The sequence below is a fragment of the Cygnus olor genome, chromosome 1 (assembly GCF_009769625.2).
Source record: "Cygnus olor isolate bCygOlo1 chromosome 1, bCygOlo1.pri.v2, whole genome shotgun sequence".
Taxonomy (NCBI): domain Eukaryota; kingdom Metazoa; phylum Chordata; class Aves; order Anseriformes; family Anatidae; genus Cygnus; species Cygnus olor.
In genome coordinates, this window is record NC_049169.1 from 77,166,487 (window position 1) to 77,184,917 (window position 18,431).

Sequence of the window (18,431 nt, forward strand, 5' to 3'; positions counted from 1 at the left end):
AACATGCAAAGATTCTGCAAGACTTCTTCTACAACTACCTGAAAGGAAGCTGTGGGGAGCTGGGAGTTGGCCTCTTCTCGCAGATAATTAGTGATAGGACTAGAAGGAATGGCCTCAAGTTGCGCCAGGGGAGGTTCAGGTTGGAAATTAGGAGACATTTCTTCTCAGAAAGAGCAGTCAGGCATTGGAACGGGTTGCCCAGGGAAGTGGTGGAGTCACCACCCCTGGGGGTGTTCAAGTAAAGGTTGGACCTGGTGCTTAGGGACATGGTTTAGTGGGTGACATTAGTAGTAGGGTGATGGTTGGACCAGATGATCTTGGAGGTCTTTTCCAACCTCAATGATTCTATGATTCTGTGACTCATTGAACCATCAGTCAAGGATGATACCCTGCTTATTGGCACAGGTAACATAAAGGATGTTGTCTGTTGGGATGGAGGCAAAGAAGAATAATGACAAAAAGCTCCATTTTATCTCATCTGAAGAGCTGATTCTAATTTGCCTTGCACTTTCACTCAAGGTCAGTCTTAAGGGGTACAAACAATATTTTTCAGTCGGACTAGATGAACAAGATAAATCATTCATTGATTATGTGAAAGCAAAGGCTAATAAAAGCCAAGAACTGGAGGGAGAAAAAAAAAAAGTATTTTTTTATGTCACCCAGAAAGAAGCCACAAAACCAAACCTACATGTCCCTAGCAGAATTGTACTCAGTAAGTGGATACTTTTGACTAAATCCTGGCCATGCTGAAGTCAACTGGAGTTCTGCTATTGACTTTGACACAACCAAGTTTCACTTTAGCAACAATCTGTGTTGCAAAATAAGTAGTTTCCCCACCATGCTTCTTTGGGTGCATAACAATCCAGCACCCACACTTCTCACTGAGGAACTGCCTTGAAAAGATGAGTGCAACTGCTGTGCCAATCACAGCCAGAGCAGCCATGGTAGGATGAGGATGTGCCAGCCCTGGATAACACTTGAAGAACAGACCCTAAACTGAGCAACCAAAAATTCAGAAATTCTGCCAAGACTGGAGCTAGGAAAGCACTGCTGAAGATCTTAAACTGATGTGGTCCCACTTTTCAAAGACCTTGCTTAATGACATGGAGTAGAGAAGAGCTCCTATCTGCTATATTCGCATACAGGCCAGAACATCACAAGGGTTCTCAAGGCCTCTTCCTTTTTTTTTTTTTCTTCTTTTCTTTGTATGTGTGAAGCAAAAGGAATAGTGGATCGTCATGTATATCTGTTTATTGCACAGGAAGAATGAGTTTTGCAGTATTTCTTCTCCACATATTCCCTATGCAAAACTGATCATTTTAATTGTCTGCAGAGGTTTCTAGGAATAGATTTTACTGTGCAGCAATACCATATATTGAATTCGAATGACTGTGAAGTGCCTCAGGGAATTGCTATAAAGAACATCATAGTCATACCAAAGATTATTTATCTCTGGCTTTCTCATTTCTCCTTCTGGTATAGTATTGGATCACAGAATAGATCTGTGTAGCCTTTGCATTTATTGCCTCCTTTCACCTAAACTGTCTGCTATTAAGCCTAGTCCCATCACTTAAATTTGCAGCATTGCTTCTGAACAACAAGCTACACTGTGCATATGCCAAGTCTTGCTGCAAGGGAAAGGATGAGAGACAAGCCAGTGGATTTTAGATTAAGGAAAAGGCTGGAGATGTCTGAATGGATGAGTATCTATAAAATGGTCAGCCTACAAAAAGACTAGCCTACCTAAAAAATAGAACACACTCCACATTCCCATTCTACATTCTTGTCATAGTCACAACCTAATTAAAAATTATTAACAAAGTATTGCTTGTTATTGTTTCATGCCCTGCTGGCAGGTCTAACTCAGTTTGATTATATAAACTGAGAAATAGAGGTACAATAGCAGCTCCATGCAATCTTCACTGTGTCCCCGGGTAGAGCACTGACCATTAACAATTGTCTGACCGTCTCCAGCAGCATAATGTTTACTGAGGTGGAGTGATGGACAAGTTCAGCTGAAACAGACTGTCAGAGCTGTTATTCCAGAGATCTTACCCTGGAAAGATGACAACACCTCAGTTCCATTCCCAGTTCTGTCTTCTGCACTTATTATCAGGGAGAAAACTGTGCATGTCTGTCAGGTCACTAGGTTTTTCTCATTAGTAGCAACATCCAGTGATCTTTGGCTACGGGAATAAACAGCAACACTAAACACAAGCCTGTTATAGCAAAAAGGTGCCAGTAAGTTCTGCCCTTCAGAGTATAAGGCGCTTTTCCCTTGATGTTTTATACCATCTCCACACAGTTGTCACACATCTTCCTTACAAACAATAACAAAAACAAAAATGTTCAGTGCATTAGAATAAATGGTCTGATTGAAAAAGTCGACATCGTTTAGCCTAGAGAAAAATACTGTGCGGAGGCTTGTTAGCAGTCATATGGGGAAAAGATAAGAAAAAAAAATCTTACGTTATAGCCATAGGGTAACTCTAAGTTAGACATCAGGAAATGCATCCTACATGTTAGGACGGAGAAGCAGTGGAATGGACTGTCTGTGAAATTCCCATTAGTGGAAGCTGTAATCATTTATTAGATAATATCTGTCAGGTACAGCCCAGGTAGAGCTGTCTGCCATGGGGCAGAGGCGAGAGGGCAGTGACCTCTGAATACTCCTCCTTCCCCCCCAACAGGCAACTATTCTGTGCAGGTTTCAACATGATACCATCAAAACAGGACGTCAGTACCTCTGTATTTTGGTGTAGCACTGCCTAGTGAATCCCTATGTGAAGATGCAAGGCTTTTTCCCCTAAAAACCTAGCTTTGTAAAAGTAAAATTATAAAGGGTGCTGTATGTCTGGATTACGTGCTGTGAGTGAATGCACTTCTTTGTGTGGTCTTCTGAGTGCAAAAGGAACTGTATGAAAACAGGCTTGCTCATGTTGATTTCTGTTTGGTGTCTCCCAGTTGAGGGGATACATCTGGAGCACTTGTTCTTTTATAACTGGTGCTTTTTGTCCTAGTACAGCAGGTACAGGATGCAGCTAACAAGCATATTCCCAGTCAACATGTGTGGTTGCTAGGCATTCCCCAGCATAAGTTTGCAGCCAACTATGTACTTAACTAGATACAACAAAATCAGTGAGGTATTACAAAAAAGGTGAGCAAGGAGTGATGTTTGAGCAAGCTGCCTGCCTGTGTATACCACAGATGGTTGCAGGAATGTTAGTGTCGCTGCTACCACCTTCACTGCACTGACTTTTCTCCTTTGGTCTCTGTAGGAAAGCCTCATTACCATGGGACTTAATAGGTTGCAGACACTGTGGTTACACCCCATAAAACCATAAGTAAGAAGATGTTATACACATCAGAAATTGTTCTATCAGCATTACGTAGTACATTAATCCCTATCTGACTGAACGGCTGACTAGATAGCCCCATCAACATGAGACAGCAACACACTCGCTTCTCAGTGTAATACACCTTTGCCTAAATTGTTCCATGAATCTAGATGTTGTCTTAAAATAAAAGCCTGATAAAATAAAGCTTGATAAAACACTTATCAAGCACAGGATGTGAGGAATTACGGACTTCATCTGCTTACCCTTAGCCACACAACTCCTGTGCTAGGCAGGCTAGCTGGGGCAGCAGTAGGTAGACAGAGGCAGTAGGCTCTTGTTAAGACAATTGACCTCCAAGAGCTGTTTCACATCAGGCTTTTCCATCCACAGGTACTACTCCTTCACACCAAGACAGGTACTTTATTCATAAAGAAAACTTCTCTCTACCCTTTCTCACAGAGGCATGTTTTCTGAACAAAGGGAAAAGCCAGGCCCCCCATTATGTGTATGTTTTGCTCTTTCTGTAGTGTGCAGTTCCCACACCAGAGTACAAAGGTACCTAAGTCCATCTGTGTGGAGTTCTTAGAAAACATTACTGCTTTCACAGAGCTAGTATTTGGGATATAATTCAGGGAATTCCCAGCTGATCAAATGACCATCTGGAATCCAGTGCCTTCCATCTGAGCTTTCTGTAATTGGAGATGATTACTCCAATACATTTTACACAGAGAAAAATATAGCCATTGGCTGTATTACCTGATTATTACCCTCATTACCCTGATTTTGTAACTGACTTTCAGCTTATAGATCAATGGCTCACTTAGAAATGTGCAATATTTTGCTGGCGAAAATGTACTTCATATGAAAACATCCTGTGAATACCTGCAGCAGCCTTCCTGGGATTGATGGACTGCACTAAAGCCAGTGAGCCTCAACCGTAGTCTTGGTATTCTTAAATATTCTTCCTTGAAAACACCTGCAAAGCCAGACAGAATATATGCAAGCTGCTCTTGCACATAGCATACCTGAACTAGCACTGCCAAATGTCACCAGCCCCAAAGGCCCACAGTTCATGGAAGTGTCTAAGATAGTCTTTTAAAAAAAGATACCACTTCTGTGCAGGAAAGAACTATTTGTCACAGCATTCTGTATTGGGACTCATTTATATTACTCAAGTCCAGATTCACAAGGCTGTTAAACATCATATACTGACTCATTTCAACTGGAAAGACACCAGTGCTTTCAGTTATCTTGCCACTACAATCCATCCCTTTAGCCAGCACACACAAAATTATCATCTCATATGGGTAGTTTTTGGCCGTTAGACAATCTGCAGCACCAATTTCATTGTCAAAAACATCTCCCCTAACAACTCTGAAAAAGCATAGACTCTGTTGATCAAGGAAAAGGAAACAGCCTGAATTCTTGACATGAGCAACAGTAAGCTAAATATTACTTCTCATGCACGTCCAGCATCACAGAATTTTTCTGGTACATCCTAATGTACAAAAAATACTACTGTGCTGTTTTCCCAATGTCTGAAATGTCATTTGGAAGCCAATGCTTGCCTCCCAGGAGCCATTCAGATGATAAAATTTATTCTGAAAGAGAACCACAGTCCTTCTCCTCCATACCATAACAGGTTATAAGGACTTTAAAATCAACCATGCCCAGCGACATAAGTCAACTCCTGAACTGTAATGCAGCAGATTTCTCATTAAATGGAAAGCTGGGCTTACACTCCACCCTAAGCAAGAAGGCACAAAGGTTCTTTTGAAAGTCACTATATAATCCTCCTACAAGATTTGTAACCATGCTACCCCTTTTTAATAGCTTCTGTAGTAGTGTAGCCTCCCCTGATTTTCTTCAAGCCTTCAGACTCTGCTAAGCTGTTCTTCCACCCATAATTAGGAACACTTGGAAGAACAGGGGTACTACATCTTTGTCGCAGGTGAAATGCTTTCTGAACATCATTTGATATACTGCTACACTCCAGTACAATTTACAAGTCACATCAAGAAACCAGACTACTATATGAAAAATGCAAATACGTAGTGTTTCATCAATCCCTACTCAGGCTTCTGTCAGGTGGTAAGTGCCAGCCATGAAACGGAATCAAATCTTAGTCTCAAACAAACCAGTATTGATTTTAAGCCTGTTTTAGAAGTATTTCACCAAAAAATCTAACTACCAAATACAGCAAATTAATATAATCCAATATAATCATTGAATAATCAAAATATATAGTCACATTTATAAGAAGTCTAGAGATTGAACAAAGTGACTTTTTATACTAAAATTCATCGATAATAAGAAAGGCTAACAGGTGGCCAGAATATAAAGGATAAATTTTACTCAAGGTTTAGACACTGACTTCCAAAGAGGCAAAGGTTTCATTGCCCTGTGGGTGGAAGTCTTGGTATATTAAAAAGATCACTGTCAGAAGAAAAAAAAGAAAAAAAAATGGAAAAAAGAAATGCATTGAGAAAAACTTCCTTTTAGCTTCTCATCCGTTACATAAAGCTACCATAAACCAAACAAACCAAATCTAACTGCTGTGCCTTTGGGTAGGTTAGGACTAACTCTTACTTGTATTTTTATCTCTCAGCACAGCAGATCATATGCCCTGTAATTACTTGTAGTCATGAGAAGCTCACTGCTCCTATAGCTTCTCATCTGTAACCACTTCCTTTAATTGTTCTTCTGCTTATGACATTTCTAGCTTATGAAGCAGAAAATTTATGTTCCTGTGAAACAGCTGACCAAAGTCCACTGACCACACTGACCAAAAGTCCATAAAATCTCCATGGCATAGTACAGCCTCTCCACTGGTCCTAGCCCACACTGTCCTCTTCATCTTTGGGTTCAGGAGAGTCTTTTTGCTCTGGGCTTTGCAGTCCCACAACATAACATGGCTTTATTCATAACTGTGTCTTCTAGGTGTCAAAAATGTCTCTTGAGGTAGAAAAGTTCAGTTGTGCAGCAAATGAGAAGAAACGTGTGCGAGTACACTCTGCCGTGCATCTTCGCTGCCTCTGACAGGGGATGCACTTCCACGGGGCCCCCTCTCTGGGGACAGCACAGCCCCACATCACCCAGCCTTGCCCACGTTCCCAGCCCTGTCACGGCCTCTTCACTCTCAGTAGGCCTGTATTGACCACTCAGTAACCATACAGCCCGGGGTGCTAATAAATGAATAAATCAGCTGTGCTATTTCAAGCATTTTCCAATATTCAGAACTCACTCAAAGCTGAAACACTCTCATGGCTGAACTACCCTGTTGAAAATACCTCATGTCCCTTCAGTCTTAAGTGGACTCCATGATGATCCCACTGGTTTTAATGCTATTTTAAGTGCTGCTCAGTATCAATGCAGAAGATGAACCATGTTTGCTCTTCCACACCCTCATATCCCCAAAATCCCAAATGGCAGTGGACTGATCTGTGGTTTTTTGAACACCCAATGGCCTGTCTGCAAAAGGCACTGGGGTGTACTTGGATCAGCTCCTCTGTTACCTAGGACAGAAAGTGATTGATGCTCTGTCACTTCAGACTGGAAACAGAGATGTTGAGCTAAGGTGGCTAGACCCTTTGCTTTGCCTTTGGGCCAAACACTTTGCAGCCAGATCTCATCCTTCCCTTCCCCTCCATTTGCTACATTTGGAAAGGTCAGTATCTATTTATGTACTTGCGTTAACTGAGATAAAGGCTGTTTGGCATGTGCAGATAAACTCCATTGCAAACAAACTCGAGGCAGATAAATCACGCTCACCAAATGCAGTCTGGCTGAGTGGCTGGCTGAACACATTTTGGCAAGCCGAGAGAGACCAAAGCACACGTGGTGATCAACGAGGACAGAAAGCTACTCATTGGTCTGCTGTAACTTGCTTCAACAAGAGCACATTGCCCATCCTCTCATTAATTACTTAAAATTATGTATGCTGCATCTTACAGTCTTTTTAGCATAACTTTAATTTTCATCAGCAGGCGTGTTTGCATCTCGTCTGTACGGAGTAGTTTCAGATGGACCACGGCTTTTGCTTAACTGACCGGACATAACAGATGCTGCCCTATTCCCGGTTTGCCAACAGGCTACACAAAATGGTCCAATTACACAGTTCTTAATGAGTCAGTAATCAAAGTGAGGGTAGCGGTTTCACTTAACTAAATACTAAGCAAGATTTTTGATCTCAATTACCCTGATGCTACTGAGATTACCCAGTACTGAAGGGAAGACTCATGCTCTAAAAGACCAAAATTTGTCTGGTCTCTATATTTAGCATTTCATTTCCCAGTTTATGACAGGCACTATCTGACGCAATTGCTTAGGCTATTCAGAAGCCAACAATTCAGAAGATCTCTTTTTTTTTAATTGCATTCCTAATGTGTGCATGTTTCTTCACAAGATATAACTACCCTTACTCATTTTAATATTTTCCATATATTGCAAGAATGTTTATTATATTTTTGTTTTGATTAAATATATGTAAGACCCAAGCAAGACAAACATCTGCATTACAGTATAGTTAACAAAGAAAAAAAATAAAGAGACGAAAAAAAGGAGGAAAATAAAAGGGACACTATCAAGAAACTCCTCCAAATACTAATTAATGGCAGCACAAAAGAAGTCAGGGAAGTACCACTGAGATAATAGAATTAATGGAAGAAAATATAAGAGTGGCTCAATAAATGTTAGGTCTGCGGGCATTTCATTTCCCTACCCAGGGCATCAAGGAAAAAAATCAGGACACATATGACATCCAATATATCAATGTATTTCTCCAAGCAGCAATTACAGAGCTTACTAAGAACAGAGTACTTCAATAAGTTGGATTGTTGGCGAGAATTTACAGAACACTTAACAGAAGAACAGAGCACTTCCAAAGTCAACACCAAAGGTAATAATTTCCTACATTCTGGCAGCAGTGCAGTCCATCAAATTCTAAACCCTTTACTTTGAGTGGCTTGCCATTTTAGACACAATTTTCGGATCAAGTCTATCTTCTGGTGTAAAAACCAGTCAAAACAACTCACAGACCCTAATCATTAAGCTGTTACAGAATACAACATGCACCCTGATAACCTAGAAAATGCCAGAGAATGTCTCCATGCCATTTTTACAAGTAAAGCAATAACATTTTACCTGCCTTTATATTGTGGACTAGAATTTCAACTTTAAACTCCAATTAATAATTTGAAAGACCTTGTGATCAGGAGAAAAGCAATATATCTGGAAACAGCTGCCAGCTTTCCCAAATTTATTTGTGGTTTGAAGCTATTTCCGTTGGATTTCTCATAAGCCGTTTGTGATGATTATTCATGAAACACTCATTGCAAGCAGCCATTCTTTCATCTGACAATATTTTGCAGATGAAACTCAGAAATTATGTGGAACAGGTAGGGAATCATTTTATAGTAACTTGAAATAATTTACTAGTACTAAGTATATCTAATTGCTTCAGGTGGAATACAATAAAATAAGAAAAAAAATCAGAGCTATTTTTTCAAATTAAAAAGTTGAAGTTTAATATTTGAAACTTCTTTTGAAATCTGTTCTCTTATCTCCCTTCCAAAATAATACCTTACATAGCAGAGCTAAAAGTCCCATTTGATTTAAATATTTATTTTTTTCTGGGGAAGGGGAGAGGAGACCTCGGAAATTCATCTCAGTTCTACTCAAAATCTTGATATAAGCTTTTGACATCAAGCAAAAAAATCTATTATTTGCATAGACAGATAAATACTAGGGTGAGGTTTTTTTCCCTAATAGTAAAGATGGTCTGAAATTCAGTTCTGAAACTCTGAGGAAGAAAAAGACCTCAAGGAGTGCAAAATTCTTTCAGAAAATATTTGAAAAGGGCTTGCTTTCTTCTTAAAAGCAGGTGACTGTTAGCTTACTGTCCTCTCACGTGGCTTTGAGTTACAGCCCAGCTGCTCCTGTGGTTATGGTCATGTTTATTCACAGCAACTAAAAGTTATTGGGTGGAATATATGGAAGGCTGGTTTCTTCCATTTTAGTCAGACGATAAAGGGTGGAAAATGCTGGTTATACCTTCTGTCATGCCTTGGTACAATGCAACAGGACCAGAGTTACATGATGGAACCTCCAGGCTGAAGATCCAGAAGCGTGCACGTCTCTGTCCTGCCAGGGACAGGACTCCTGAACACTTAAGAACACACAGTTCCATTTTCTGTATAATATTTGAACCACAATGGGGAGGAACACATTTACAAGTCACCTATGGCCTTTAGTGGCCAACCTGAGACACCACAGCCTGGCTATTCAGAGGTTTACCCAACCACGGCGCCTGTAGTAGAGCCATCTGCATCTCTTGACTCCTCAGTGCCCCCAGCTATTTATCGAAAGTTCCAGCTAATGCTGAAACTTTACACCCACATGAAAAGCTTTAGAAAACTGGTAGGTACACATTAAGAATAACCTTCTTTTGTTAATATTAAACCTATACCGATGGTCACATGCAGACTCCATGCTTTTTGTCTCTTAAGATTGGGAAATAATGTTGTAGATCACACCAAGCAATATGATAAAGCTGCTGTCAAGAAATGTCAGCATTCAATTTATTCAGTTTAATTGAATGCATACTGCATTACCCAACAGCTCCAGAAAGTGCCACTGTAAAATGTTTTGGGAGATCACATGCAGGTGAGGTCTCCACCCTCACCGTACCCAAGGTCATGCTCTGTGACAAGATACATCTTACTACCCCTTGCCTTCCCCTGTTGGGTATCGATAATGAACCATTAGCCTTTTCTCTCCAGCATGGGAAAGATGTTACAGCCTGTGTAACATTTTTGTTTCAAAAACAAACAAGCAAGCAAACAAAAAAACTTTTATTCTAGAAATCAGAGGAAAATGGCACAGAGAGAGAAAGGGGAGAGTAAGAGGAGGCACTTCTGGCAACAAGAATTGTTGGTTCATGCAGAACACTGCAACATCAAATTTTGTTCTCATAAATTGAAATGAAACTCTGAATCATTCAATTTCCACATTTTTTTTTATTTCCTCTTGCATATTTCTCCTTGGGTCATTCAAAATCTAGATTAAAAAAAAAAGCTAACAACAGAGTTGATAAAAATATCAGCTGAAATATTACAATCCAAAAATGGTAAAATCAAATACCATAACACTACCAAAACCTTTCAACCTTCTCACTTCAGAGAAAATTTGGAAAAAATCATTGAACTGATATTTATATTTTGATAAAATAGCATTTTTCCAATGGAAAAGCAATCTATCAGAAAATGTTGAACCAGCTATAAGAACTTTATCTACACAGATTACCCAGAAGAAAAATATTCTATTTTGCATTGCTCACATTCAAAAATAATTGACATTTTGCATATTAAGTTTTGTGATATTTAGTGCTGTATAATTCTGCATTGATGCATAGCCAGCTTAATTCCATTCCATCAAATAGAGCAAGTTTCTTATTTACTTTTGAGTTGCTTTATCCTTAAGTTAATAACCACTTAAGGATTGAGAAATCTGCAAGCACAAAAAGGCTTAAGCCCAGTAGAATGATGTGGACGGAGCCTTTATTATTATTATTTATTCTGGAGGAAATATTTTTTCAATTATATCAACATAGCTGCAGTCCTTTACATTCCTGTTGCGTCCCCTGACCATTTTAGAGTATTACCCATATTTTGTAAGTGGTTTTAAGCTTCTGAATACTTTTGAAAGGAATATTCATCTTTAAAAAAATTGCTTGCCTGTTGCTAGTAAGCTAATAGATGCCATTCTTCAAAGTAGAGGCCTGAAAAATTTAGTCTAGTGTTTTTCTTGAAACAAAGAAAGAGGTAGAAAACCACTTCATTTAAGAATTTACTGCAAATAAGTCTTCCTAAGCTTTTAAGGTTGGCCAGATTTCATCTGATAAACGTTTACAAAATTCCTCCTGGCAAAATACATAGGAATAATACATTACGTTATGGGAAGCAGCACTTACAAGAAAAGAGGAAGTAGCAGGGAGTAGCATGTGTCAGAAATGAACTGCCTGCCAATTCATTAAAGGAATAACATTTTCAGAACCTGTCCTTAGCACTGTTCTGGAGTTGGAACATCTTAACTATTCAGCTTTCTCACCATCACCCAAGCAGCACCTCACCATCCTCTTTGCAGCCTGCTTGGCAAGCCAAAGGGACCTAGGGACACTGACGTCCTTAGTTCATGCTGTCCCCCTGTACGTCTATCCAGGGCTTCCCAGACCCTTGCTCTCAATCTGGCCAACTGATAATCTTTGTGGAAAAGGCTTGGGAGCTGGGGAACCGCTGGACTTCCCGAGGTCATGACTCCTCTCTAAGCAGCGTTTACCTCTCCAAAGGAGCCCATCCAGTACTCTGCAATTTTCTGTGACAGTATGTAGGACACCACTGTGACTGGGCAGAGTGTTAGATTTTTATCCTGACAAAACCAAATATGAAATTTCAAATCCATCACAAAATACAATGACCTCTCTGTATCAGCCCAGGTAAGGGTTTTGTAAAATGTTGAAAAGGATATACATATTTGGAGTGGTTGCTGTCAACATCTATGTGGCACAGAATTTACAGCTCTACCAAGGAGTTTCGTTTTCTCCAGTCAACAGTGCAACACTGTAGAACAGATCATTAATAGTCATCATAAAAAAGATTTACAGCTGCTACACTGGGACACACTATAAGCTTTCTACAAGTCTCAAAGGCAGGGAGAAAAGCCCATTCCAGCAGGGCTGCCTCTTCCCAGCTATACCACAGCAAAACCACTCTGCACATGTCAGACATTTACTTGTTTATTCAGCTTGCAGGGACCAGCAGCAGTGCAACAGACTTGAGAAATGCTTAATGCAAGAGAGGCAGAGGTCCATTACCTGGTTCATTGCAACAGGCACAGCGAAATGACACAAGAGCAGATTAGTAGCCTGAACAAGACGCAGCTTCATGCTGCTTCACCACATTAACACAGGAAATGGCCCTTCTGGTCTCTTTTCCCTACATCTTAGATCTCCATCCCTCTTTATCCACCAAAAGAAACTAATTCAAAGTCATAACTCTTTTGTTGAGATCTGGAAACCACTGTAGAAGTACGTATATATATGTAACAACCTCTTTGATGTTTATTCACACCATGAGTTTAACAAGCAAGAACTCTGCTACACGTATAACTGAAACAGCAATAAATGAAAAGCCTGGTGTGAATGACTCAACATTGACTGTGAGGTTTAAAAAATACCTATACCTTTAATCTGAGAAATTGAAGTAACATGTAAATCAATGAACATGTCCAGATGTTTGTTTTTTTTTAAACCTATAGCCACATAAAACATCTCTCCTTCCACGTTCAAAAGTCAATATAATAAACTCATTTAACATCAGTTCATATATTAATTAAAAATACAAGCAGCTTAGATCAATATTACAAATTCTCAGCACTCAATAAGCACGCACCTAACTCAAAACACTTTTGCTGAAAAACAACAAACCATTTCTAGTACTCATAACGCAACAAGAATCAACTAAATCACGTTGTCTGCTGCTGTTATTGTGCTTACATTGCTTGCCATCAATAAAATTCATTTATTTGGAGGTGACTCGGACAACTTCACACAAACCACCTTCACACCCTATCTAGACTGATCAAAAGGAAAGCAATCCTACATGAGAATTTGAAAGGTAGAAGGAATTATTCCAGATAATCAGCCCAGATAATCAGCATCACGGCAATCAAGACGAAAATCTAGTTCTCTACAAACCTTTTCCTTTTGGATACTCCTTTTAGGAGCTGGACTTGATGATCCTTGTGGGTCCCTTCCAACTCAGGATATCCTATGATTCTGTGATTCTAATTTAAGCCAGGCAAATTCAGCCACAGTATGTGGCAGCAAATCCACTGACATCAGTGGAACCGATCCAGTTTGAACTTGGATCCAAACACAGGCCAGCAGCTGCCCTTTCAAACAGTTTAAAAAACAAAAATAGAAGACATATGCCAATGACACTAGCAGATGTTTAAGTATTATGGTAGGTAATTTTCCTCAGGATGCACCTCCGTGAGCCCCACAGCCCTGTCAGCTCACACAGCATCAGAGCCAATCTTGCCAGATTTGATGTTGTATTTATAGTGACAGCTTTTTGGGACACGTGGTTACACAAGACCTGCAGCCCTTGTTGAACTGAGGGAAGTTTCTGGCTCTCGTTTTTTGAAACCACAGTCCATGAGCATGATCACTGCCAGAAAAGCAGAAATCACACTCTAAAAATAGCCAGAACTTATCATCATTTTGAAAATCAAGACTGGTGGGCCTATTTCATCACTTGTGTATATTTGCACATCTGGAAAGTGGCCAGGGAAATACTGCAGCTATTTTGCAATTTTCAGAGCACAGAAGTAAAAACTCTGTTTTGAATTGACAAATGAAGATACAGACTATTTCTTGATGAATATTTAGGTAACTTATTTGTACCATGTTACCATTTAGTATATTAATACTTAAAGTGAGAAGAAAAGAAAGCTACCAACCTGTGGGAAGAGAGAGTAAGTTGTATTGTCAATGGTGAAAGAATACAAAAATTCCCCATCAAACCAGAGGTTCTTTCCCATGGGGGAGTTCAGCTTTGTCATCACAAAGAGCTGCCCAGGGTCACAGCAGTCTTCCAGCAGTTTTCTAGAAAAATAAAAACAATTAAAAAAAGAGAAAGAAATGAGTTAGAGCTCTAACAGATCCATCTCTAAAGCCCATCTTTAAGTGATGGCTCAGGCATCTGAGAGCCTTCAGTTCCTAGGTGCTACAGAGCAAGCCTTTCATTTTCCCAGCAGTGTGATGTGCCATGGGTGACACTGCACATCAGTTAACAGATGCTAACAGAGAATTCAGAAAGCAGGATCTAGAATTTAGCAACTTCCTCATTTTTTAATTTTTAATTTTTACTTAAAGAAGGGCCACCAATCCTTATTTTTTTCTAGAAAATCTTAAAAGTATCCAGTTAAAAACTAAACCCTCCATTCACTTTTGAGAGGCACAGAAATAAAAACAAGATTTAGCAGAACAAAGTCCATCCTTTTCAATCAATCCAAGTTAATAAACAACTGAGTTATCCAACACACACAGAAATCAGAGAAGCACCTTTGAAAATTAAATCTGAGTTATATGAAAATTCAGAACCCAACCTTACTCATGAACAGTAGGCCTTATATAAAACCCTATAGTTACATAAACTTGAGGATGGAAAAATTTGGCATCTCTTTCCAGTTACTAAATACCCTTGTGCAACTTTCACAGCAGTATTAGAGTCTGCCTGGAGTGCCTGACTCAAGTCCAACTTGAGTCATCTCAGTTTGATACATATATATATATACACACACACACACACATACATATACACTTCTCCTTTTCTCATCCAAACAGTATATCCTCTTACACTTACACTTCCCTAAAATAGCTATTACTGAGCTTGAGTAGCAATTTAAGAGCTGATGAGGTTGTATTGAGCAAAAATTCTGTAAAAATTGCTGCAAGCTCAGCTATTATTATCTTGAAATACAGAATGGTGAAAAACTCCAGACATTTGCAGAGCAAGAATATCCCAAAGCCAGCATGGGGGTAGCTCTTTAAAGGAAGGATGAAGCTCGTATTAGTTTTTATATATAATACATACAATGTGAAAATATACGTTGCACAATTATGTCAATAGAGTATTTTAATGTATTGGTGTTTATTATTATATTAATAAGATATATTAATTTACTGTTTATTTTAAAGTGAACAAGACTGAAGCCATTTCCAGTGGCTGTATAAGAGCTGCAAATGGTAGGCAGAAGAAAAATATCAGTTATTAGTGACTACTTAAATGTTTTGTATAACTTTCCTCCTTTGCGAAAGAGGAGATTTTACTCAAAATGAAGAAGTCATTCACACAAATACGTGGTTTTTTTTCAGCATTTTCCCAAAGTCTCACTGTTACTTTTTTTTTTTCCTCTAGAAAATGATATGGAAAAGATCAGTATTTTTCCTGTCAAAAATAGATTTTGCCATAAGTTAATACGTTTCTGCAACTACGTGAATACTATTTTACATAGATATTTCAACTGAAAATGTGCTGAAAGCCATAGAGTGTACTCATTCTGATATTTGCAGGACAGGAAACAGCTTGAAAATGTTGCATGACAAGCAGCAATCTATAGGATTTAGTACCACTCATTAGCTTTTTCCTCTTGTGAAGTTTAGTGATTTGCTTTGGTTATCTTCCACGGCAGCTCTATCCCCACCATCACCAAAGGGCCACGTTCTTCTATAAATCAGCAGCCAGTTTCTAGGAAGAGCTGCAAGGAAGCTCTTACCCTTTAACAGGCCAATCAGCCCCTGTGTCCCCACAATTAGCCAAAGAATCAAAAGCTTTTTACAAAGACTCAATCAGAACCTTATGCCACGGTGCTTTGTGGCTCAAAATTTCAATATATTGTCCCTTTGAGCACAAGACACTGTCACATACCCACACCTTATCTAGCAAGGGTACAAGGCGCATGCCTGCAGAGCATCCTACTGCTCATAGCGCTATAAGCAGACTCGTTTCCATGTGTTTGCCCTATATTTGCACCTGAATTCCTCCATCTGTGTAAATCAATAGTGGGCAAGTCAACTTTAAATGATGACCTTAAGTTACTGATGGACTACACAGTTTCTGGAGCTGTTTACCCTTAGACCACCCATTGCAGAGCTGTCTTGTTTCCCTCAGAGCAGAGCTTTAGCCAGAGTGGCAATCCCAATTCCCAGAAAAACCACCAGGACAACCTACACCCAGAGAGGCTTCCCATCATCCTGCATTACTGAAACACAGAAATCAAACTGAAGGCAATTTGAAATCGCTCGCCATATAATCTTTGCAAAGCAGCTTAAATCAGGCATGGAGTATTTCTCCAAATAAATTTGAGCACAGAGATTTGTATGGCTTTCAACAAACTTTAATTTGAAGCTTTAGGAAAGAAAATAATTTTTGCTTCTCTTCCCTTCACCCCTTTTTTTTTTTGTTTTTGTTTGTTTGTTTCTATAACTACTGCAGCTTTTCAAAAAAGTATACAGTAATCCAAGATCAGCTGGAGCCTCCAAGTACAACTGCATAGCAAAATTAAAATTTCCAACTGAAATCCTGCAACTCACACCTTCATTGAAAATCTGATCTAAGCAAGAAACAAAAATAATAGATAACCCAGTGGAAAAGTAACTATGGTATGTTCTATATTAATGGATCTTTCCTTAACCAGGGTAAACGGATAAGCTAAGGAACAGCTCTCTGTATGTTTTTTTTTCCCTAATCATCTGACTAGAGACATATATTTACTCTTCCCTCTCCCTAAAAATGCATTCTTCCAGTTCATTCTTCATTAATAAATCTATTATGAAAAAGCAGTAGGTGTCTCCCCAAAGGCCAGAGATAGGCAGGTCACTAGTTCAAGTATTAAGCATCTGCATGTATTAGCACAAAAAATCTTGTGCACATACATGCTTTCTATCACAAAAGAATAATTATAACTGCCTCACATTATTCAGTCTCTCTTTCTGATCCAAATCCAAAAATTATAAAGTGAGAGATGTTCCACAAAAATACACATTAAGAAGGAAAAAGGTGTTCAAAGGGGAACTAAAGCGGGGCAATTTCAGGATGATGGAGTCTGGACTGATTTGATGAACTTGATTCAGCTAAAGCGTTACAGTAGAATTTGCAAAATCGTAGCAGCTTTTAGCCAAGGATTTCAATTTACTGCAAGCACTGATTCATTCACAGGACATAAATTATGTACTTTGACTCAAAGTTATCTCCAGTTCAGAGGAGGCCTGCATATGAGAGGAATTAAATGACCTGAATACTGGCACTTTGCAGACTCGGACCTGAAAACACTTAAGGGACAAATCCCACTTGTGAGAGAAGCAGGATAAAAGTTACTATGTGAATCTCACTTCAGGCATCCAAGACATCAGGCTGAATTGGGCACTAAGCAGGTCATTAACTGCAAGGCAATATTAGCACTTAAGCGACTGCAGATCAACTCAAGCAGCAACCTCTGCTCAAGGTGGGAACTGAACAGCAATTCTGAGATGTTAGCCACATCCCCACAGTACACTTTGCTGAGGTTAGATCAGCAGACATTGCACATTGAAAGAAGCAGAGTTGGCGTCAAGGATCCTACATCCACATTATAGATTTCAATGGGATTTGCTGCAGACCAGTTCTGGTCTGCTTCCACAAAGAGCCTATGAGTGGTTGTGGCACATAATGCCTTACCAAAGCATGGTAAACAGAGACAATCAGGAAACATGCCTGAAAAGCCTACTTCTCACCAAAGGGCTAATATAGATGCACCCTTTTCTACCTGAAAGCAGAGAGGAAACCAGACAACCTTGGAAAATCTAAACCAAAATTCAAATGCATCATCAGTGAAAGATCTTAGGTCGAAATACTAAACTATTAATTCTTGAACTTAAACTAACAAACTTCTCAGTTTGGTTTCAGTTTGCAGCCACTTAATGCTAAATCTTACCCTGATTTCACGCTGGTCCCAGTGAAAAATGACTGAGTGGCTAGATCAAGCATACCAAGTATCTTCAAACTGACAAAGATAGTATCTAATAGTGGAAATGTGCAATTCTAAAGCAGAGGCTGTCAACCAGGAGGTAACCTTTTGCTATCGCAACTTCTTCAAAAAGTGTTGCAGTCAATGGCTCAATGTCCAGGTGGAGATCAGTAACAAGTGTCGTTCCTCAGGGGTCAGTACTGGGACTGGCACTGTTTAACATTTTTGTTAGTGACGTGGACCCTGGGATTGAGCGCACCCTCAGCCAGTTTGCTGATAACACCAAGCTGCGTGGTGCGGTTGACAGGCTGGAGGGAAGGGATGCTATCCAGGGGGACCTGGGCAGGCCTGAGAGATGGGCCTGTGTGAACTTCATGAGGTTCAACAAGGCCAAGTGTCAGGTCCTGCATCTGGGCCAGGGCAATCCTAAGCATAAATACAGGCTGGGAAAAGAATGGATTGAGAGCAGCCCTGAGGAGAAGGACCTGGGGGTGCTGCTTGATGAGAAGCTCTACATGATCCATTAAT

At 39.6% G+C, this 18,431-nt stretch overlaps 1 protein-coding gene across 2 annotated transcripts in view; it reads right to left on the bottom strand.

Annotated features, from left to right (window-relative positions):
• ST8SIA1 (ST8 alpha-N-acetyl-neuraminide alpha-2,8-sialyltransferase 1) overlaps window positions 1–18,431 on the bottom strand; it is a 135,414-nt gene that overhangs the window by 88,811 nt on the left and 28,172 nt on the right. For both annotated transcript variants that reach the window (XM_040545209.1, XM_040545208.1), the window contains exon 2: window positions 13,857–14,001. In XM_040545209.1, the coding sequence (XP_040401143.1) occupies window positions 13,857–13,915 (59 nt within the window). In that variant the 5' untranslated portion in view covers window positions 13,916–14,001. The remainder of the gene's footprint in view (window positions 1–13,856; window positions 14,002–18,431) is intronic.